A 23076-nucleotide genomic window follows, 5' to 3' on the forward strand; every position below is an offset into this window, starting at 1 on the left:
GATTTAAGCATATTGATAATGGTGTGAAAGAAACACAATTTATCAATAAGGTGTTGATCTAGTTGGGTAAGGTTTTACTAAATCTTCAGATAGATAAAAAGATCAATGATTCAATTTCTGTGAGTAACACTTATTGAAAGGAGTAACCACTCGCCCAAAAAAATATTAATTCATTAGGAAACCAATAACTATACAAATTAAAAAAAAATAGTTTCTAATCCATAAACTAATGATCCCATTATTGAAAATTGTGCATGGATGATAATAAGTGTTATAAAATCCACTCAAAACTGAAATATTACAATCTCACATTTTCCTATAATTTTTTACAATTACAATATAACTAAAATTAAAACACTAATAAAAACTATGGTTGGATATATTAATATGCTGGTTGGTCTCTAGTAAAAGCCTAAAATTAAGCATTTGCATATGAAGGAAAATATATTACTCCGTATGATGTAATATTGAATTCTAAACAAGCAAAGTAGCCATGTTATACAGGAGTACATTACATTCCACTTTCCACGCAAGAAGCAATGCATATGAAGAAATATTTTTTTTCATTTCTAAATATAGAATTTCAACCTACCAAAAATAGTAATTTTCCATGCAAAGTTAAATACTTAAATACTCAAGTTTATGAATTAAAAACTTAAAAGATGTTGTTTTTTATTTTAACTTTACCATTATTAATGATCTTAAAAATACGTTTTAATATAACTACTTAATTTAAAAGTTTAAGTTATTAAACACAGATGTAAAAATATTTTTAAGCAAATTATTTTTATTCTCTAACACAAACACATATGTAATAATATTTGTTTTTTTATATTTTTTATAACGTGATATTTGACTTTCAACTTTAAGTTAACTACTGAATCACAAAATTAGTTAGATGCATGTATCATGTATGTACTGCTTTTTTAAAATATACACACACAAAAAAAACTTATTATGCGTGCAATTTTAACAATTGATTATTACGTTTCACAATTTTATTTGAATAGTAGCTAGCATTGTGCATAAAAAGCTTAAAAAGCATAAAAAGATTAACAACCCTATTTTTCCTACTTCATATATTGATCCTATTAAATCTTGATGTTATGTACGTAGTGATTCGATAATCATGTGCCTCAGCCTCTAATCACGCGGACATTACTTATTTTAGTGTTTAGTGGCACGTGGAATGTTGTTAAATATAATCACTTGGAAACACAAAGGAGAAATGAAAACATATATATTCATATGATGATTGTGGTTGATCAGCACCAAAGGGAATCATTGCATACGCACTGAGGTTCATTTATGTGGTTTCAACTATATCGTTTTTTTCTTTCAGATTTTTGTTTTTTGTTGTTGATAAACTTTCACACCTTATGATTTTGACTTTGGTGTAGGACACTTTCTGGGAGTTTAGAGAAAGAGATAGGAAGGGGTAGAGGAACACAATGAATGCTTTGATAATTAATTGATACCGAACATTTCTTCACCTTCATAATATATAAATTCGTAGTGTCTTTTTCTTCACCCACCCTCTCTCTTCCTTTTTGTTATTTTAATGATTAGAATTAGAATTACTAATAATCAACAACTCATTATTGTCTCATAGACATGATGTTGACGACAATGCTATTCCCGTGTTGATTTGTTCTTACCTTGTAGTTGGTTTAGAAATGAAAGGGGTCTATAAGATATATTCGGCTTGTATGGAGCAACATACAACCTTCCAGGTTTGTCTAAATGTTTTGAAGACAAACAAGAGATTGATTCTAGTTCTTAGAAAGTTGGTGAGGTTATAAATACTCCAAATTGTCTTCTCACATTTTTATCAACTAATTGTATGTTTTATTTACTTGGGAACGTGACATGAATAAATATTTGAGAAAGATAATATCCTCACCCCTCCTAAAAATTTGACTACTTTTGAAAAGGTTATTTACAGAGTATGTATATGTGATCCTTGTGGGTATAATATAATTAATATTGTTCAGCCTGAATGGGAAGAAATCAGTTTATGTCTTATCCTGTTCCTTTGTTTCTGTTGGCAACATAACTAATTGACAATTGAGAAGCATAAAGTTCTATCTAATAACATTCAACGCAGGCTGACTTTCAGTTTCCTTGTGCGAATTTAATGGTTTCTTCCCCACATAATCACATTATCATATTCAGGCGTGGTACAAGAGTTCTGCTTTGGTTATACCTTCTTGATTTCAAGTATTTGTTCAAACAAATCACGACTTGCCTAGTTTAATGATATAATGGTAGAAAATATATGTGAATACATTCAACAAGATTCGGCATATGCTACAAATACAATATTTTTATTTTAGTATTCGGGTAATGGATACGGTTTACTCTTAAATATATTGATTATACTATTTTTGAAACAAATTTGTATGCTTGATTTCTTAATATTCTCACATAACCTTGGATTATTGCAAATTTGATCAATTTCACACCGGATACATAATTTTTTTTTTAAAAAGAAAATTACATTAACACTCCTGAATTTTAGTGGAATTACATAAACCATACAGACATTTTTAAAACATACACAAATCATCTTAATTATATATATTACCCTAACTACACATGTAAGGAAAATAAGTGTAATTTCTTAAATAAAAAATTGTGATGAGTGTAATCAAGTAAAACAAAATATGGTATATTTTGAAAACAAATAGAAATAGTATATAAGTCAATGTCTATTATTATTTTATTATTTATAATATAATATAAGAGTAATTTAAATATCTTCTTAAAATTATTAATATAATTTATAATGAATAAAAAATAACGAATAGAGTAATAAATATCAACTCTTATATTATTTAGATTTATCTTCACAATATACTATATTTTATTTGACTTAATTACATATATCACTATTTTTTATTTAAAAAATTACATTTATCTGTCTTACCGGGGTAGTCTGTGTAATATACATATATAATTATGGATGATTTGTATAGGTTTTAAAAATGTTTAGATAGTTTGTATAATTTTACTAAAACTCACGGATGTCAATATAATTTACTCTTTTCTTAATTAATATATACCTTGTGTCTCAATTTAATGATGGTCTCTTTTTAAGACAATCATTAAAAGAGTTGTAATTATTAACTTAAAATAATGTATTTTGATGAATATATCATAAGTATAATATATATATATATATTATTTTTTTATATTACATAAATAATACACATTTTCTCTTCCTAAAATCTCATATCCACCATTACATATTGTATTTAATTTAATCCAAGTAAATATGAAACTTGTAATTAATGCTTCTTGATTTTAAAAATGAGAAATAATGTGGAATATTTAAAAGTCTTAAATGAATTTTAAAATGAGATGAAAGAAATAAACAACTCCCTAACAACAATGTCTAAAATATTTGATAAATAATTAACTTCCTACACTTTCTTTTTAGAGATGTAAAATTGTTGGAACCTACCATATATTCTCTCTTCAAGTTGGGTGAGAAAGTGGTGAGAGAATAGTAAATTGGTATGAAATGTTAAATTTGTCATTCATTTAATTTTTTCACTTGTAGTTTTAAATTCTATTAATATATATTTTTATATAAAAATAATATTTATTGAAACTTTAATTAGAATTAAATAAAATTTATAATCTATTATTAAAGCTTTATTTTTAATTAATAAAAAAATCTTATCTTTATTTTAAGGATATTTTTGTCTTTTAAAACATAACATCATCTTATTTTTTCTTCTTACTTTCTTCTTATTTTTTCTTCTTCTCTTCTATCAAAATATTATAAAAATTTATTTTATTTTTCTTCTTTTTCTTTTTCCAGCTCTCTTCCTCACCTTTTTACCCATTCTTATTTTGTTATCATGTGCAACCAAATGAAGGATAAAGGGTGCGGGAAAAAGAGTAAGGATCATTCATCTCTATTAATGAAGAGAGTAAGTATCACATAATAATATATAAAATATAACATATAATAACACTTTTATTTTTTTATATACAATTAAATTATATTCTTACTATTAAAAATATGAATAAAAATAATCAATTGTCTCTATGTTAATGAAGACGATCTTTGTTCCTCAAGAAACCAGATCTCTGGAGGAGATATCCAGGTGTATTTTAAATGAGTTATACCATTTCAATAATTTCTCTGGTGAAATGGATTAACTTCTTTAAAATCGGATAGGAACAACTTGATGACAACAGTATATATCAATAACTAGCAACATTATCCCAACTAATTCCTTTTCAAGTTTTTATTAAGATATGCATGAACAGTTTCCAACAGACATGATCTGGGCATTGTCTTCGACAAATGTATCTGATAAAATCTACAAAGTATGCATTCGATGGTCCTAACACGTCGTAGCTAATGAAAAAACAACTGAATCTCTAACAACCTCCAAAAAGAATAGAAATGTGAATGAAATTATTTAAATTAAAATTGTAATTATTAAATATTTTCTGTACATAGAATATGGAGTGATATAAAATAATAAGACAACAAATTTATTATAATATGGGAATGTGGCAAAATGGTATTAATGAGATGGTTTTTATTTGAATATGTGGATGCAGTGGTGTCCTGTGGCCAAAGAAAAATGCTTTGCTTGTCAAATTCATTGGAAGAAAAGAAAAAAGGAAAAGAAATTATCCAATAGGTTTGACAAGTATGAAACGTTGAATAGGATTCAGTGGTTGTGACTTGGCTATAAAAGTAAACGCCCATCATAATCAGGGATCAATCACCAAACACTGAGCTTTTTCAACAAGGGGAAGTTATTAACAGCTATTATAAAAAAGTTTTCATCATTTCTTAATAGGGTTGTTTCGATATAAAAAATCATCCCATCTAAACATAAAAAAAATATTTGTAATGCAGTTTGGTTGAATTTAAGTGTAAAATTCGATCTGAAATTTTATTTGCAGTTATGGTTTGATCCAATATCTTTAATTTTTTATTATTAATGTTTCTAATTAAAATACAAAATGAATTGTTGAATTGATGTATCAAATTATAGAAAGAAACACAAAAATATATATTAATAAAAAATATAAAGAAAAAACATACACATAAGTATATATAATAAACAAAATCATTCGTAAGAAAATAAAATAATTATAATTTAATGCCGGGAATTATAATAATTCCCACCTAAGTGAAAGTGACTTCAAGCTTCAACTTTAAGTTTCATATTATGCAGCCGCGAATATTTCAAAGCCAGTATGTAAATAATAAACAACGTACCTCTTGTTAAATAAACCTTATAGCAGCCTTTATATATTAGCCTCTATCTCCAAAATGCCACTTCCATTCTAGTCCAACTCCAAAATAAGGAAATTGTGGGGGCCAACATAAAAATTCTTTGTTTTAGTAACTTTATTCCAGCTAGCAAGTAATAACATATTATAATACATTCTTTTTCAAAACAATGTATACAAAATACAATCAAAGCAATGGAAGCTTGGAGAACCAAGATTTGAGACTTGAGAGCCAGGTGGATTAGATCAACATTTCAGGAAAGTTAAATTTATTGTTTTTCAAATACAATGGAGAGCTAGCTCCTTGTTATCTCAGATGAAAATGTTTCATTTGATTATTTTTCTAACGAAAGGAACATTTCTATGAGCCTAACCAGCACTAGATAAGACTATTATTATGTTGAATGTTTCTATTTTACTATTCTCTACCAAACTCCTAATGAATGTGTGGAACAAGCCTCGTTTTTTTATAGTCCTAACCACTCTTGCTTCCTTTTTTTATTTTTTGTTTTTGTGTGGGGCTAATTGCTTTCTATCTTAGTTTAAATTAAATTAATTTAGGTGTGTGACACGGATTGAGGTTGTGTCCTATCTGACTTAATTTTAACAAATAACATATTACCCAAAAAATATTCTGCTAGCTACAATGTGCAAAAATATAATAGCATTTCAGATTTTCAACCCATCTAACTCAGTCAGTGCGTGGTGTCAATTTTGGACCTCCATCATTCTTTTTCGCAAGTTTTATTCAATACGGTAAGGTAGCTCTATCTCAATATTTAAAATTTATCCTTGACTATGCACCCCAACAAACTTTATTTTCTACACAAGTATAAGATAAAATTTAACCAAATTATGAAAAGATTGAAACTAATAATAATGTAACCAAAAAATTTGATTGCATGATCCTATACCCTGATATATTTTCCTCATATGTGTATGTTACTATTCCTTATATGTTAGGTGTTTTGTGTCTCTATAGACCTAGAAAGACTAAAGTTGTTTCTTGGAAGCCACTCTAGAAGGTTACTTAGATAATATTATAAAATTATATGTATAACATTTTGTACAGAGCAAGCCTCTTATATAATCTGCTTCCTATTCAAGCCACCACTTGATATTTCCCTTACATAATAATCTTTCAATTATTTCAGCTTCTGAGTTTTTTTCTTTTGTTCTTTCTGTGAGACTTCACATACTTTCTCTGCTTACACACTCAGTTTACAATACAAAGAGTGCCAACTTCAAAAAACCATGGCAGGGAAGGTGAAGAATCACAACAAGGTGGGGAATGAAATGGGTTGTGGTTTCATGAGTAGAATTCTTCAACTTAAAAGCTATAAGTTGAGAACATCATCTGTTCATTCACTACCTGTGAAGCCTAGCAGCAATGCACCACAGAGAGATCATGTCAAAAATGAACCTAAGATGTCTCCAAATGATGAATCAAAGGTTCTACAAAGAAGCAACACTGACACTACTGCACTCACTGAGCAACATAAACTGAGTAAAGACCAAAAACCTGCTAAAAAAGTCACCTTTATTGATCAAAATGAGAAACATTCAGATGCTGAAATAAACTTATCAACATCATCATCAACAATAAGCATTGGTCACCAGAGAAAGCCACAGAGAGATTCCAATGAAAACTCTCTAGTACTTGCTACAATAAGCACCGGTCACCAGAGAGACATTGGTGCATTGAAACTCACAGGGAATTTACTTGTAAACAACACCCCAAGAAGAAAGAGTGTGGACTTCGTTCCTAAGAATAAAGATTTGAGCTCTATATCCAATTCTTACAGTAATAATGCTGGCCAAGTCATGATGGGGAATATCATAAGGGGAAACAGTGATGATCTTGCAAAGTTTAGAAGTACAAGGAACAATAAAATGGATCCTGAAGTGTTGAAGTCCATTGGAAATGAAGCATACAAGCAGAGAAAATTTGAGGAGGCTTTATCTTTGTATGACAAAGCCATTGCTATTGATTCAAATAAGGCAACATATCATTGCAACAAAAGTGCTGCTTTGATTGCCTTAGGAAGGTTTCAGGAAGCAATTGTTGAGTGTCAGGAATCTATCCGGCTTGAACCTTCTTATTACAGAGCTTATAATCGTTTGGCAACAACATATTTCAGGTACTAAAGTTACTAATAATACTTGAACTATATGCTTCATTTAATGTATCAAGGACTAGTGTATAGTATATACATCAGGGTAATTATACAATTTGGGTTATTATATGGTGTTTGGGTTTGTTTTATTATTACTTTTCCTTACAGCATTGAAAATTTTATTGCAGATTAGGACAAGCTGAAAAGGCACTGGAATGCAATAACTCAACCCCATATCCTGATTCCTTTCTTCCTTTCCAAGCTCAGGCTCTTCAAAATCACCTTAAGAAATGCATAGAAGCTCGGAAAGTCAATGAATGGAGTGTTATACTAAAGGAAACACAGTCTGCAATATCCTTAGGTGCTGATTCATCACCACAGGTTAGTTCATTGGTCAAAGTTCAATTTTCATCACTGGATTCTGTATCCAACCTCATTTTGGCCAATAGAGCTTCCAAACTTGGCACTATTTTAGAATCCCCCCTTACTTTTATGTTAGTTTCATAGACTCATAAGACTACTAGCTGCTATGACCTGTGCTGATTAAAAAATGATTATGTATGATAGGTCTATGCTTTACGAACAGAAGCCTTGCTGAAGCTCTCAAGGTATGGCGAGGCACATGCCGCCTATGAGAAAATGCCGAAATATTCAGTTGATTGGTGTAACAAGATATTTGGCCTGGCTTGTAGTGCTTACCTGTTGGTTATAGGCGCACAGGTTCACTTAGCAGCTGGCAGGTTGGTTAAAATGCTTTGTTTTTATGTGTTTGACAAATTCTTCAAGCATGACTTATGTATTTAGCATACTATGTTACAAATATATGCTAAGCAAGCTAATAAGTATATTTTCTTGAAGCATCATAAATGGGAATGCATTGTATAGTTACTGACTAATACAAGCACTGTAAAATGTAAACTTTGGCCATGCACTAAACTTTGCATCCCTATTATCACCTCAGGCTGCTAATGCTTTCTTTATATTCAATGATCGATGGTGATAGATTTTATGATCCTAGTTAGGAATTAATCAAAAGTTGAATTGCATTTTGTTGGTCAACAGGTTTGAGGATGCTGTGACAGCAGCTCAGCAAGCAGCTAAAGTTGATCCAAGCAACATGGAGGTCAATGTAGTTTTAAGGAGGGCCAGAACAGTGACATCGGCTAGAATGAGTGGAAACTTACTCTTCAAGGCATCAAAATTCATGGAAGCATGTTCTGCATACAACGAAGGACTTGATCATGATCCTCACAATTCAGTTCTTCTATGCAACAGAGCAGCATGTCGGTCTAAGCTAGGCCAATATGAGAAAGCAGTTGAAGATTGTAATGTAGCTCTTATAGTTCAACCGAATTATAGCAAAGCAAGGTTTAGGAGAGCAGATTGCAATGCCAAGGTGCTTTAATTTCTGCTACCATAGTGTAAAGTTCTTCTAGTAAATGCTTGTTTTGTTTGCATTTAATAACTCCTGTAATTCTTTTTTGTGCATATAGTTAGAAAGATGGGAAGCTGCAATTAAAGACTATGAAATGCTAATAAGAGAAAAACCAGGGGATGAGGAAGTGGCTAGGGCCTTATTTGAGGCCCAGCTCCAACTCAAGATGCTACGCGGTGAAGATATCAAAGACTTGAAATTTGGTTCAAATTTGGTTTTCATCTCAACCGCAGATCGGTTCAGACATTATGTAACCTTACCTGGTAAGGCACATAGGCTGCATCTCTTACACACTTAAATATTGGCATTGTGAATAAAACTAAACAGTTATGTGGATTATTGATCAGGGATGGCTGTGGTACTCTTTACCAACAAGGAAACCAACAAGCAAGTATTGCTGATGTTGGAGAAAACCAGCAAGAGATTCCCATCAGTTAATTTCCTTAAGGTTGGTTTATTTTGAATGTTTTAGGCTTTACAACCTTGGGAATGTAAACTGAAAATTTGGAACTTGAGGATCTCTAACTGAAAGTTATGATGATATAAACATTGGACAAACATGTCATCTAAAAATTTAGCATTTTTATGCTGGGATAGGTTTACAAAAATCACATTGCTTCTTACTTATAACTGAATTATAATTTTAGGTGGAGATTGAAGACCATCCATTCTTAGCGAAATCAGAAGGTGTGAGCTCTGTCCCAGCTTTCAAAATATACAAGAATGGATCAAGGGTCGAAGAAATTTCAGGAAAAAACCATGAGTTGTTAGAAAGATCAGTTAAACTGTATAGCAGCTGAAGATAATTTCACTTCTTCACATGAAATCATACATTGTGCGAGAAATAACGAAAAAATGTAGAGTTTTCAGGACGAAAGGGAACAGGATGAAACCCAAAATAATTCCAGCAAATTGTTTCTGCTTCATAAATTTGCTGACCTTGCTTCCAAGGCAGAGAGGATTACAAGTGGAAGCATAGTACTATAGTAGCCATCAGAGAAGGTTATAAAAGAAAAAGACTTGAAAGAGAATTCTTTGTGTTCGTAATTGGTTCTTTCAATCTATTGATTTTTTATCAGCCTTTAATTATTCATATCTCTTCTTGCATGCATATAGTTGGACTAGCTCAAAAATATACCTTGTAATTTTTTATATCTATACATTCTTCACAGGAATGTTTGTTTCAGAGATTGTTGTTATGACTTATGAATTACTAGCTGTAGATGTAATACAGTAGAAGAAAAACATTTGCGTGCATTTCCTCTTTGTCCTACAATATTTGCTATTAATCCTATTATGCATATCCCTAACTCTATTGGAAAGGAGGGGGATGAGTGATTTTTCTGCCTCTGAAGCATTTGCGGGATCACAAAACTATTGTACTAGTATATTTTCACTAGGGAAAGGGGAAGTTTTGAACTAAATAATCAAGAGTCTAAGTAAATGATGAGAATTAGAGAAGGAAGACAATAAAATGATGATTGAAAGATTTATCACACAGATTGTTTGGTGAGCAGTCAACTCATTAGGCTATGATTTTGTATCATGCTTATTTTTTGAGCGGTTGCATGTCAAGACCATGTGTGAAAGCCTCATAATTATTAAAAATGAAAATGTCATATAAAAAAGTAAACGTTAAGAGTCCTATCATGAGGTTATATTTCTTCTTGTATGGATATATCACCATGATTGAAGATGAAAAAAGCATGGTAATGAGTGGATATGGGTATTATAGTGCAACAAGTAAGAATAAATATATATAAGTAACATAACAGCTGGAAGAAATCATGGTAAAGAGTGAAGAATATAAGTGAATGTTAATCAATATATGAGTAACATCAGTGGTTGAGGTAAACAATGATGATCCCATCAGACAGGAACAGGGGAGCGAAGACAAGAATGAAGAATCTTAATAATTCCACCCAAACTATTCCATCTCCATGTGGGGGGAAAAAAGACTTACCATAACCAAATATTATATCATTTAAACCAGGAAATTACCTCAAGATTAGTGATTTTGTTATAAAGCTTGTGCAGATTTTGGACTACTTTGCTCATTCTCTACCAATCCATGCTACCTCGGAGTAAGATCGCAATTTTTAATGGCAAAAGTAATGCTTTCTTTATATTCAATGATCGATGGTGATAGATTTTATGATCCTAGTTAGGAATTAATCAAAAGTTGAATTGCATTTTGTTGGTCAACAGGTTTGAGGATGCTGTGACAGCAGCTCAGCAAGCAGCTAAAGTTGATCCAAGCAACATGGAGGTCAATGTAGTTTTAAGGAGGGCCAGAACAGTGACATCGGCTAGAATGAGTGGAAACTTACTCTTCAAGGCATCAAAATTCATGGAAGCATGTTCTGCATACAACGAAGGACTTGATCATGATCCTCACAATTCAGTTCTTCTATGCAACAGAGCAGCATGTCGGTCTAAGCTAGGCCAATATGAGAAAGCAGTTGAAGATTGTAATGTAGCTCTTATAGTTCAACCGAATTATAGCAAAGCAAGGTTTAGGAGAGCAGATTGCAATGCCAAGGTGCTTTAATTTCTGCTACCATAGTGTAAAGTTCTTCTAGTAAATGCTTGTTTTGTTTGCATTTAATAACTCCTGTAATTCTTTTTTGTGCATATAGTTAGAAAGATGGGAAGCTGCAATTAAAGACTATGAAATGCTAATAAGAGAAAAACCAGGGGATGAGGAAGTGGCTAGGGCCTTATTTGAGGCCCAGCTCCAACTCAAGATGCTACGCGGTGAAGATATCAAAGACTTGAAATTTGGTTCAAATTTGGTTTTCATCTCAACCGCAGATCGGTTCAGACATTATGTAACCTTACCTGGTAAGGCACATAGGCTGCATCTCTTACACACTTAAATATTGGCATTGTGAATAAAACTAAACAGTTATGTGGATTATTGATCAGGGATGGCTGTGGTACTCTTTACCAACAAGGAAACCAACAAGCAAGTATTGCTGATGTTGGAGAAAACCAGCAAGAGATTCCCATCAGTTAATTTCCTTAAGGTTGGTTTATTTTGAATGTTTTAGGCTTTACAACCTTGGGAATGTAAACTGAAAATTTGGAACTTGAGGATCTCTAACTGAAAGTTATGATGATATAAACATTGGACAAACATGTCATCTAAAAATTTAGCATTTTTATGCTGGGATAGGTTTACAAAAATCACATTGCTTCTTACTTATAACTGAATTATAATTTTAGGTGGAGATTGAAGACCATCCATTCTTAGCGAAATCAGAAGGTGTGAGCTCTGTCCCAGCTTTCAAAATATACAAGAATGGATCAAGGGTCGAAGAAATTTCAGGAAAAAACCATGAGTTGTTAGAAAGATCAGTTAAACTGTATAGCAGCTGAAGATAATTTCACTTCTTCACATGAAATCATACATTGTGCGAGAAATAACGAAAAAATGTAGAGTGTTCAGGACGAAAGGGAACAGGATGAAACCCAAAATAATTCCAGCAAATTGTTTCTGCTTCATAAATTTGCTGACCTTGCTTCCAAGGCAGAGAGGATTACAAGTGGAAGCATAGTACTATAGTAGCCATCAGAGAAGGTTATAAAAGAAAAAGACTTGAAAGAGAATTCTTTGTGTTCGTAATTGGTTCTTTCAATCTATTGATTTTTTATCAGCCTTTAATTATTCATATCTCTTCTTGCATGCATATAGTTGGACTAGCTCAAAAATATACCTTGTAATTTTTTATATCTATACATTCTTCACAGGAATGTTTGTTTCAGAGATTGTTGTTATGACTTATGAATTACTAGCTGTAGATGTAATACAGTAGAAGAAAAACATTTGCGTGCATTTCCTCTTTGTCCTACAATATTTGCTATTAATCCTATTATGCATATCCCTAACTCTATTGGAAAGGAGGGGGATGAGTGATTTTTCTGCCTCTGAAGCATTTGCGGGATCACAAAACTATTGTACTAGTATATTTTCACTAGGGAAAGGGGAAGTTTTGAACTAAATAATCAAGAGTCTAAGTAAATGATGAGAATTAGAGAAGGAAGACAATAAAATGATGATTGAAAGATTTATCACACAGATTGTTTGGTGAGCAGTCAACTCATTAGGCTATGATTTTGTATCATGCTTATTTTTTGAGCGGTTGCATGTCAAGACCATGTGTGAAAGCCTCATAATTATTAAAAATGAAAATGTCATATAAAAAAGTAAACGTTAAGAGTCCTATCATGAGGTTATATTTCTTCTTGTATGGATATATCACCATGATTGAAGATGAAAAAAGCATGGTAATGAGTGGATATGGGTATTATAGTGCAACAAGTAAGAATAAATATATATAAGTAACATAACAGCTGGAAGAAATCATGGTAAAGAGTGAAGAATATAAGTGAATGTTAATCAATATATGAGTAACATCAGTGGTTGAGGTAAACAATGATGATCCCATCAGACAGGAACAGGGGAGCGAAGACAAGAATGAAGAATCTTAATAATTCCACCCAAACTATTCCATCTCCATGTGGGGGGAAAAAAGACTTACCATAACCAAATATTATATCATTTAAACCAGGAAATTACCTCAAGATTAGTGATTTTGTTATAAAGCTTGTGCAGATTTTGGACTACTTTGCTCATTCTCTACCAATCCATGCTACCTCGGAGTAAGATCGCAATTTTTAATGGCAAAAGTGTGATTTTATTGTAATCAAAAGGATATATATATATATATATATATAATTTAAAGTTGCATTTCTCTTTACTTTTTGAAACATTTGTCTCTCCATTATCTTAACTCTTGTTACTCGTTGATTAATGGAATCTATTATGACGTTCAGAAATCATTATTCACCCCAATCATGTTCAAGGTGAGAAAAATAATTTTTGATGGGCCACACTACCTCAAGTAGGAGAGCATCTCAGTTCGGTTGTTCCAGGATAGAATTGGGGCCCAATAGTAGAACTGATGCACAAATTTTCTAGCTACAACCCCAAATCCAATTGAAAGGGAACCAAAAAGCAATGTAATAAAAAGAACACAAGATAATTCCAACTCTCTAATAGTTAGGGCTTAAAGAATTTAATTAATACAAAATGATAGTTAACATAAGAATGATGAATAGTACAATGATAATGTAAATTTTTTACTTTATCAATGTATAAATTATATTATCATTTATAAACTTATAGTATGAATGAAAAAATAAAGATTAAAAGTATGGTCTACCATACAATCAAAGAAAATTAACATACCATTAGTTTTCTTTTGTCTAGTTTTATTTGGCTACTAGTATATTTCACTTGTTGTTTTCTACAACTGTACTTCAACACCTCTAAGAGGTAAGTGTTGTAGTATGGGAGATTTTTTTTTTACTTTTATCATATTTTTTATTAAAAAATAATAAGAAATCACCATTATCAAATGATTTTTTGTCATGTGTTACAATCTTATTCAGTACTAGAGAGATCTAATGTTGGACTCTCAAATACCTGAGAGGATCCTCATGGAAACTATTGATTCCATGTATTCATATAATGTATGTGATGTATTTGTCACTCTAAAATACTGGTGATTATCCTCATAGGGACTATTAAATCTATGTAATCATGTACTATATATAAGAGTGACAAATGAATGGATTTAGATGTTAATGGATGGATGAAAAGTTGTTCACCAATCCATGTAAGTCCAATAGAATTATATCAATTCATCTATATTCAAACTTAATAAATGTATTCCAATCCATTCAATTCATTCATGATTTCACTTTTATGGATTTGGATGGATGAATATTCAATTCATTTAATTTTTTATTGGGAATAAAAATAATATTGAAGAAAAATAGTATTTTATAAACTATTATTTCAACAAAACATTTTTTAAAATCATTTTTTTTAAAAGTGATTTTTTGAACTTTTAGAAAATAATATTTTTTTGCAATATTCTACACGCATGTGACATTTAAGGAGTAAGACTTCTCTCCATTAATGGAGAGACAAATTGTATTTTGTAGTATACTTTTAAGTCTAAAATTGTAATTTCAATAAAACTGAATGTCATAAATGCCCGTGTCTTTTGATTTTGTAGTGCATTTTCTCATAACTTGCCTCTCTACTAATGGAGAAGAGTCTAACTCACGTTTAAGGTTTTACGTGGAATGTTTTTAACAAACACTCATGAAGTTAATACTTATGCAATGTCAATGTAAGAATTTGTACACATTCTCTACATCATCTACCGTTCATTTAGATTATTTTTTCGAAGACTCAATGATAATTAAATATAAATGATAGATGATGTAGTAATAATATATAAAACTCATACACTCTCACTGTATATATTTTTTTCTCATATGTATATATGTTATGTACTTAAGAATAAAGTTTTAATATTAATTATATACATTTGTCCTATAATTGATATAAATTTAATATAACATTAAAAGTGAGAGTGAAAATCATGAATGAATTTGCTTGAATTTATTTTTCTTAAATATTAGAACTTGAAAAGCAAATATTGTCATTGTTATTTGGAATATTTGGCAATCTAAGAACAAGATTACTTTTGAGAATTCACAATGCCATTCTAAAGATTTGATAGGATTACCTTCTCTTTCTTAATCATTCATTATGTTCCATTCTATAATTTAATCTTATGGTTTCCGTTTGTCGGCTTATAGTAATAATGATAATAATTTGATTGATTATAGACTTAAATGATATGATTATCTTTCAGTTAAAATTTGAAATAATTTTGTTAATAATTATGTAACGATACATGATTATTAAGGTAATATTTATTAGCAAAATTCGATTTCATTCATTGAAATTTAAATGTAAATAAATGAATGATAACTCAATTTGATTCTAAGAAATTTACAAGTGAGGATTAATATATTATTTAAGATTTGGAACAAACAAAAAATAATTTGTATCGTTTTGTTTATTTTTCTCACTTAAATGTGTAAATATGTTCAACTGCATTTTTAACTATGCAAATGCATCAGTAATATGTGCGTTCTTTTATTCTATAATTTATAGTTAATAAATGGGTTAAATATGTGTAAATAGAGTTTTTGTGGTGAGTGTGACATATGACATTTGCAAAGTTACAAGATTTTATTTTTTCTTATATAGTTAATAGAATATATGGTTAAGGTCCCTTATGTTCTCTTTCATGGATTCTTTGTTTACATAAATAAAAAGTGTTAACTTTTTCCTTTTTTATTGTTGAAAATTAATACAGGTTAACTCCTCCTTGCTGGATACTTCGTAACCGAACCGAATTCTTCTAGAACTGAATACTTTGGACTAGTCAATGACTCATCTTGTCCTATAGGTCCATATATTAATCATTGTGTATAAAACCTAAAGTATATTTGCTTCCTCAATAAGAATATTTGTCTCTTGTCTTGCAGGGCTTCAAATATTTGTTCCCTTCTTCAATCAACACAAGCAAGTTCCAAGTCAAGATAAATTATTTTAACTCGTTAATATACTACGTGATTAGTAATTTAAATGTGTCAGAAGTCGTTGATACCAAGTCATACAATGACTTCTTGTTTTTAACAGTGGTAGAATAGAATGAAAACCATCTTTAAACGCTATTGGAATTCATTATGAAACACCAACATAAATCACCCCTATTTTATATACACACATTATATTATTATACTTGAAAAATAGATCAGCGTGACTTTTTAGACAAAAAAATGAAAAATGTAATATTTTAAACAAAAAAAATGTGATGAATGTAATTAAGTTAAACAAAATATGATATTGTGTGAAAAAATCCAAATAATATAAGAGTCAATATATCTTCATTACAATATAGTAGAGGTGAGCATGGGACGGGTTAAGTCTTGTCCTTACCCGACCCTAAATATTGGTCGGATCATTTTTTGAATACGGACTCGGCCCTAGACCCGAAGCTAACCTGACCCTAAATATCGAACAGGTAAACCTTTAAACCCGACCTTTGACCGGATTAAATATAATGCATACTCATTTTGGATAAAGACTTCTCAATATTATTTATTATTATGAATATGTAATTTGACATATAAAATGATATATGTGTATATATATTATTAATCAGGTATATATGATAAAAAATTAGATAATCAATAATATTTTCGACCAAACGTATCTTTACTCTGTGCACATTTGAGTATAAAGTATAAACACATGCAAACATGACAAGTGGCTGACTATGGAACGGGATGAGTCGGGTCATGTTTTATCCCTACCTGACCCTAAAATTTGTCCAGATCTATTTTTGAACATGAACCCGACTCTAGACCCAATCAGATCTGATCATATTCGGACCCGATTATGATCGGGATGTCCGGATGAGTGGGTATGGTCGGATTCTGCTCACCCCTACAATATATAAGAATGATGTAAACAGAATCTTAGAATTATTAATGCAATTTCTAATGATCTAAAAATAATGAATAAACATTGATTCTTATACTATTTAAAATTCTCTTCATAATATATCATATTTTGTTTAGCTTAATTACATTATTCATTATCTTTCGCTTAAAAGATCACATTTATCTCTACTGGATAATAGTCTGTGTAATTATGTGTAATTTCATCAATGGTTTACTCTTTATTAATCATTTTTTTCTGAATCATTACAAAAAAAATCTCTTAAAAAAGTAATCATTGTATTGATCTATAATTATTACTTCTAAGTTCTAACTAATCAATGCAAATAAAACAATATTACCATCAATACAATAATTAATAGTATCTTAAACTTCTAAATGAGAAGATAAAAATGAATAAAAAAATATGCAAAATAGGTAGAGAAATAAAAACAAAAGTAAAGGAATAATAAGTTTGAAGTTTATGGTTATCTCTCCCAAAAAAAAAGAAATGTCTATGCACATCTCTAAGGAATGTCTTCGCATCTAACTTGTCTAACCCAATAGTTTCTTAGTAAATACTTAATAAGAGTTTTAAAATATTAATTATCATATGGGTTCATCTAGTAGTTAATTGGTTACATTTTAGCACATAAAAAAGTTGGTGGTGATAATATAAATATATGCTTCATTAAACTTTGATTAAGGAAAGTGAGTGTTAATTTAACATCATGTGGCAAAGAAGTATATAAGTGGCAGGATATGTTATGTTACTACATGTGTTAAATAACATGATAATGAATATCTTAGACAAAGATCCTATCCCAGTTAATTTTAACTTTATACTGTGGGCATAGAAATAGGCATGTAGGTTCCGAATTCTCTCAATAAGGAACATGGCATGAAGCCATCAAGGATATTCTTCTCAAACTCAAATAATATACTCCGTTAAACTATGATCATTGAAAATGTCCCTCTCGCATTTTTCTTTTTTATTACGATTATAACAAAGCTCCTAAACATAGATGATGAGACGCGCATAATTTTGACTCGGATGCTATTCAAGCAAAGCATGTCCCCTTATTTTATTTCTTCATATATGCATTTTCTTATTCTCTTTGGACTGCTTTGGTGGGTTGGTATAGTTCTTCACTTTTTTCCTTTCTGTTTGGTTTTTATTCTATTTTCGGTAGAGTGGCTCACGGGTCATTTAATATTATTTCTTGTGACTGTATTTTGTCTCTGATTCGTGCAAAATTCTACTGTGTGTGAAATATGGAACTTAGTTGCATCAAAGGGTCAATTTTCTCATGCAGTGCAAGAGGAGGGTCGTCTTCAATTCATTGCATGCACTACACTTTCCATCAAAGAGACAAAAAGTTTATCAAAATTATCGCTTTTCTTTTAAACTTCCCTCTTTAGAAAACAGAATATATTATCGTAGTGGGAACTCTGCAGTGTGTTTGGACCATTGCCAAGCAAGGTTTAAGCCTAGTAGCTAGTACCTGTGGGATTGGGACGCAGATAGATAGATATTGGATCCACATGAGTAGCCAGATTCAATTGCCCTGTACATGAATAAAAAAGAGGGATGACAATTGTTTCCTTAATTGTGTGCCATTTACTTGGTTACTTTTTTTATTCTTTTTTATTTTTAAGATTTGGATTCATTGAATTTGGACTCTAAGTCGTTAAATAAATTCGGATGGTTTAAATTATAACTATAATAAATGATACTTAAAATATAGTTTGCAATATAAGTCTTTTAATTTTCATTTAATATCTCAATACTGTTTAATATATATAAATATTACGCGCTTATTTGTATACTCATTAACTTTACATTAAAAAGAAATTATTATTTTTCATTTCTTAATAAGTGTCACAATCTTGTAAATGTACTGTGCTATCTATAGCAATATTGGTACAGTTGGACATTAATCAATGATACTCTTGGTCATACAAGTGCCTTAGGCACTAAGAGTAATAATGAAAACAAGAAGAAATAGCTAAATAACTTTTGTAAGAATTGACAATTCAGAGGGCAATGCCTCTGATAATTATTTTGCATGAGATTATGGGATAGATTAAAATTGAGGCAGCAATTGTGTTTACAAAAACCAGTGTACGCGTAATATGAGTAAGTATTTTTTTTAAATATTGGAACAAAAACTCTCCTCGAACCTTCAACTTTCTTTATTCTAATACCTTTCATTCTAACTATTATATCACTTTAAATTTTGAATCCACAATTTTTTTCACTGATTAATTCATCTTAATCATTAAATTATCTTATGACTCTGTTATTTATTTTTATATATATAAAAGAAAAATGTGAGCAAATGGTTAGGGTTAGGGTATTGGATATCATGAATTGCAGAGTACTAAAAAAGTTAGGTTCTGCACAAATGGTGGGTAGAAGAGAAAGAGAGGCGAGTGGGGTTGTTAGCATATTAATGGGCTTAGCACTACCATCATTTGTGGCTGCATGATGAATCATTGTCCAGGCTTGTCATGGCTGGCAAATCACATCACAGAAAGGCAACATGGTGTGGGGCCTTATCTTGCAGCGACTGATTTTTCGTTCCATAATAATGGGCATGCACTATATTAATCCAAGGAATTTTAAATAGTGTCTTAGGACATTAGTGATAAAAATTGTTGTTATAGAAATTTGTATTTCAAATATTGAAACTGTATGTTTGGTGTCTTAATAGTTATGTATTATGTGTTTTTCTTAAAAATGATTTTCTTATGTTTCATGTATATGGGTTTTAAGTGCCTCTAGTATTCCAATCGCTTATAAAAAAAATATGTACAACTTTATAGGGTTTCCCAAACTGTGGCTTAGGGTATTTAGTGCATGTGTTAACTTTTTTAATGTTTGACTCAAGGTTTAGGATTTTTAGGGTATTGGCTAGGGTTTGGAGTTAAAGTTGGTAATGGCAACTTCTGTATTTTTTATCGGATTCTCATGAACTATCTATCCGGAAAACTTTTTTTTTGCCTAGAATTAGTTGGTATTGAAGTTCTACTAAAATAACATATTTTCATGAAGCTACAACATGGGTATAAATATCTTGGGTTTTTGCTAAGTTACCATAACTTTTTCCTATTAAATTATTTAATGTTATTGAATTTACAAAAGGAAAATTTATTTTGCAAAATGATACTTAAAAATGAGGGTACATTTTAACCCCACCCAATAAAGTTAACCCATTTTAATTGTAAAAAAACAAAAGACCCTTCCCATCACTCAAAATACCCCACTTTCATCTCTTCCTTCTCACTTTCTCATTCCCTCATTCCTCCAAATCTCATGGACATTGATGTGTTCTGCTTTATGTTGAGCCAAAGCTTCATATCATTGTTGTGCATGTAAACAAGAAGTGAGTGAAGAAGGTGACCATTTGTGTGGGAGAGTGGGACTTATCCTCACAAAATAATGGGACACCCCCGATGTATGAAAATGGATGCAAAAAGAATGTGATTTAATTATGAGTGTATGAAAATGGACATATCCTCATGTAACCTTTTGTAATGACACACACAGAACATCTATCATCGCATCAAAAGTGGGATGAATAATAATTGTGAGATTGTACACTTTCTTGTCTTTCATATCATTGGGGTGCCTACGTGACTGGTGTCAAATACACTGGAAAAAAATAATGCATACATGATTGTAAAATGGGAAGTGGTTTTTTGACGGGTAAATTTCTAAGAGAATGGGTTAAAATGAACTAATACTATTTGTTGGGAGCAAACGAACAATTAAATAGTAAAGAGTACAGAGACAAGATATTTGGTAACGAGCTTCGGCCAATTGTGTCTACGTCCTCGGGAGCGTTGAGCAGCCACCACTATATATTATTAGAGAATAATGATTAGTGTTTTACTATTCTTCTCCTTGTTACATTAGGTTTACATAACATAAATATATATAGTCCTCTACCCCAACCCCTTTACATCAGTCCAAGCTCATAACTTGTATCGTTGTTATCTAGATATATGAGTCATTGCACAACAATCTCTACCTTGGTGAATATCATCAATCTTCATCTTCCGCCATTCGGTTGGGGGCGCTCCATAGTTCAGCATCAGTAAACGTTCAGCAAGCTCAGGCAATGCCTGAACTTGTCCACGGTAACCGGTTTGGTTAACATATAAGCTGTATTTTCTAAAGTGTGAACCTTCTGTAATAGTATCTGCCCACAAGCTACCAACTCTCTGATCTTGTGAAATCTCACATCAATATGTTTGGTCCAAGCATAATACACCTGGTTTTTTGCCAAGAAGATAGCACTTTGACTGTCACAATGCAGCGTAATTCCACCTTGCTCAATGCCTAAGTCATTTACCATCCCCATAAGCCACGGGGCTTCCTTAGAAGCTTCACCAGCTGCCATGTACTCTGCTTCAGTTGTGGACATAGCAACAACAGACTGAACTGATTATCTCCACATAATTGGTCCACCTGCAAGGGTGAAGACAAACCCCATTGTGGACCTTCTATCATTCAAGTCTCATGCATAGTCCGAATCAACATAACCAATAACTGAAGGCTTATTATATTGGTTACCAAACATAATACCGAGACCTGTAGTCCCCTTCAAATATTTGAAAATCCATTTGACAGCATCCCAATGTTGCTTCCTTGGTTTCGACATGTACTTGCATACTTGACTAACTGCTTGTGCCAAGTCTGGTCTAGTACAAACCCTAGCATATATCAAGCAACCCACTGCACTGGCATATGGAACCTTTGACATGTATTTCTTATCTTCATTTGTCTTTGGACACTGGTCTAGGGAAAGCTTGAAGTGATAAATGGAGTGCTTATTACTTTAGCATTGCTGATATCAAATTTCTCTAAGATCGTTTCAACATAGCTTTGTAGGGAGAGCCATAACTTTTTAGCTCCCCTATCCATGTGAATCTCCATCATGAGAATCATCCTAGCAGCCCCTAAATCTTTAATGTCAAACTCCTTACCTAGCACGACTTTCAGCTCATTGATATCACTCAAATGATTAGCAGCAATCAACATATTATTAACATAAAGTAACAGAAAAATAAAGGAACCATCGTCAAGGCTTCTGACATAAACACAACAATCATACTCACAACGCTTATAATCAAGCTTCAACATATAAGTGTAAAACCGCTTGTACCATTGTCTGAGAGACTGCTTCAACTCATTTAGAGACGTCTTCAACTTGCAAACCAAGTGACTCTGCCCAGCTGCACTAAACCCATCTGGTTGTGTCATGTAAATTTTCTCCTCTAATTCACCATGGAGAAAGGCAGTCTTCACATCCATCTGTTCCAAGTACATATCCCGGCTGCCTACCAAGGCAAGCACTACTCTGATAAAAGTGTGTCTCACCACTAGGGAGAAAATCTCATTGTAATCGGTCCCCTTCTGTTGTGAATACTTTTTGCTACAAGACGAGCCTTGAACTTTTCCCCTTATTTTTATGATATTGTTGGCTTCCTCTTTGCACCCAACTGCACGCTTGTCTGGGGACAATGGAACAAGCTCCCAAGTTTGGTTCTTCTGTAAAGACTCCATTTCCTCCATCATGGCACCCATCCATTGTTCTTTCTCCTGACTGTTTATAGCCTCTTGATAGATACATGGATCTCCTGAACTGATATGGAAAGCAACAAAAGCCATATCATCAAATCTCTATCTATCTGGAGGTTTGATAGGACGTTTATCCATGTCTCTAGCAAATAGATACTCCTACACACTTGAACTCTCCGCCTGAGAATCATCATGTTCTTGACTTGAACTAGTGCATGGTTCCTTGCCTTTATTCACCTGAACCATTTCATTGCTCACTGGAATCATATTTGATCCCAAAGTCTCTCCAT

At 31.6% G+C, this 23076-nt stretch overlaps 2 protein-coding genes across 2 annotated transcripts; both read left to right on the forward strand.

Moving 5' to 3' along the window:
• On the forward strand, nt 5772-10125 carry LOC109359030 (inactive TPR repeat-containing thioredoxin TTL3-like). The gene is made up of 7 exons (XM_019603536.1): nt 5772-7409; nt 7574-7766; nt 7953-8125; nt 8448-8781; nt 8879-9083; nt 9168-9268; nt 9468-10125. The coding sequence occupies exons 1-7, from the start codon at nt 6523-6525 to the stop codon at nt 9618-9620; spliced, it is 2046 nt and encodes a 681-aa protein (XP_019459081.1). The 5' UTR covers nt 5772-6522; the 3' UTR covers nt 9621-10125.
• On the forward strand, nt 10956-12706 carry LOC109359446 (TPR repeat-containing thioredoxin TTL1-like). The gene is made up of 4 exons (XM_019604116.1): nt 10956-11362; nt 11460-11664; nt 11749-11849; nt 12049-12706. Exons 1-4 carry the CDS (start codon nt 11084-11086, stop codon nt 12199-12201), a joined length of 738 nt encoding a protein of 245 aa, XP_019459661.1. The 5' UTR covers nt 10956-11083; the 3' UTR covers nt 12202-12706.

The sequence above is a fragment of the Lupinus angustifolius genome, chromosome LG11 (genome assembly GCF_001865875.1).
Source record: "Lupinus angustifolius cultivar Tanjil chromosome LG11, LupAngTanjil_v1.0, whole genome shotgun sequence".
NCBI lineage: Eukaryota > Viridiplantae > Streptophyta > Magnoliopsida > Fabales > Fabaceae > Lupinus > Lupinus angustifolius.

Coding starts and splice junctions, on each gene's coding strand:
- LOC109359030 (XM_019603536.1), top strand. CDS start 6,523: ATGGCAGGGAAGGTGAAGAATCACAACAAGGTGGGGAATGAAATGGGT. Junction 8,126..8,447: donor GTTCACTTAGCAGCTGGCAG/GTTGGTTAAAAT, acceptor GTTGGTCAACAG/GTTTGAGGATGCTGTGACAG. Junction 9,084..9,167: donor ACATTATGTAACCTTACCTG/GTAAGGCACATA, acceptor ATTATTGATCAG/GGATGGCTGTGGTACTCTTT.
- LOC109359446 (XM_019604116.1), top strand. CDS start 11,084: ATGGAGGTCAATGTAGTTTTAAGGAGGGCCAGAACAGTGACATCGGCT. Junction 11,363..11,459: donor GAGCAGATTGCAATGCCAAG/GTGCTTTAATTT, acceptor TTGTGCATATAG/TTAGAAAGATGGGAAGCTGC. Junction 11,665..11,748: donor ACATTATGTAACCTTACCTG/GTAAGGCACATA, acceptor ATTATTGATCAG/GGATGGCTGTGGTACTCTTT.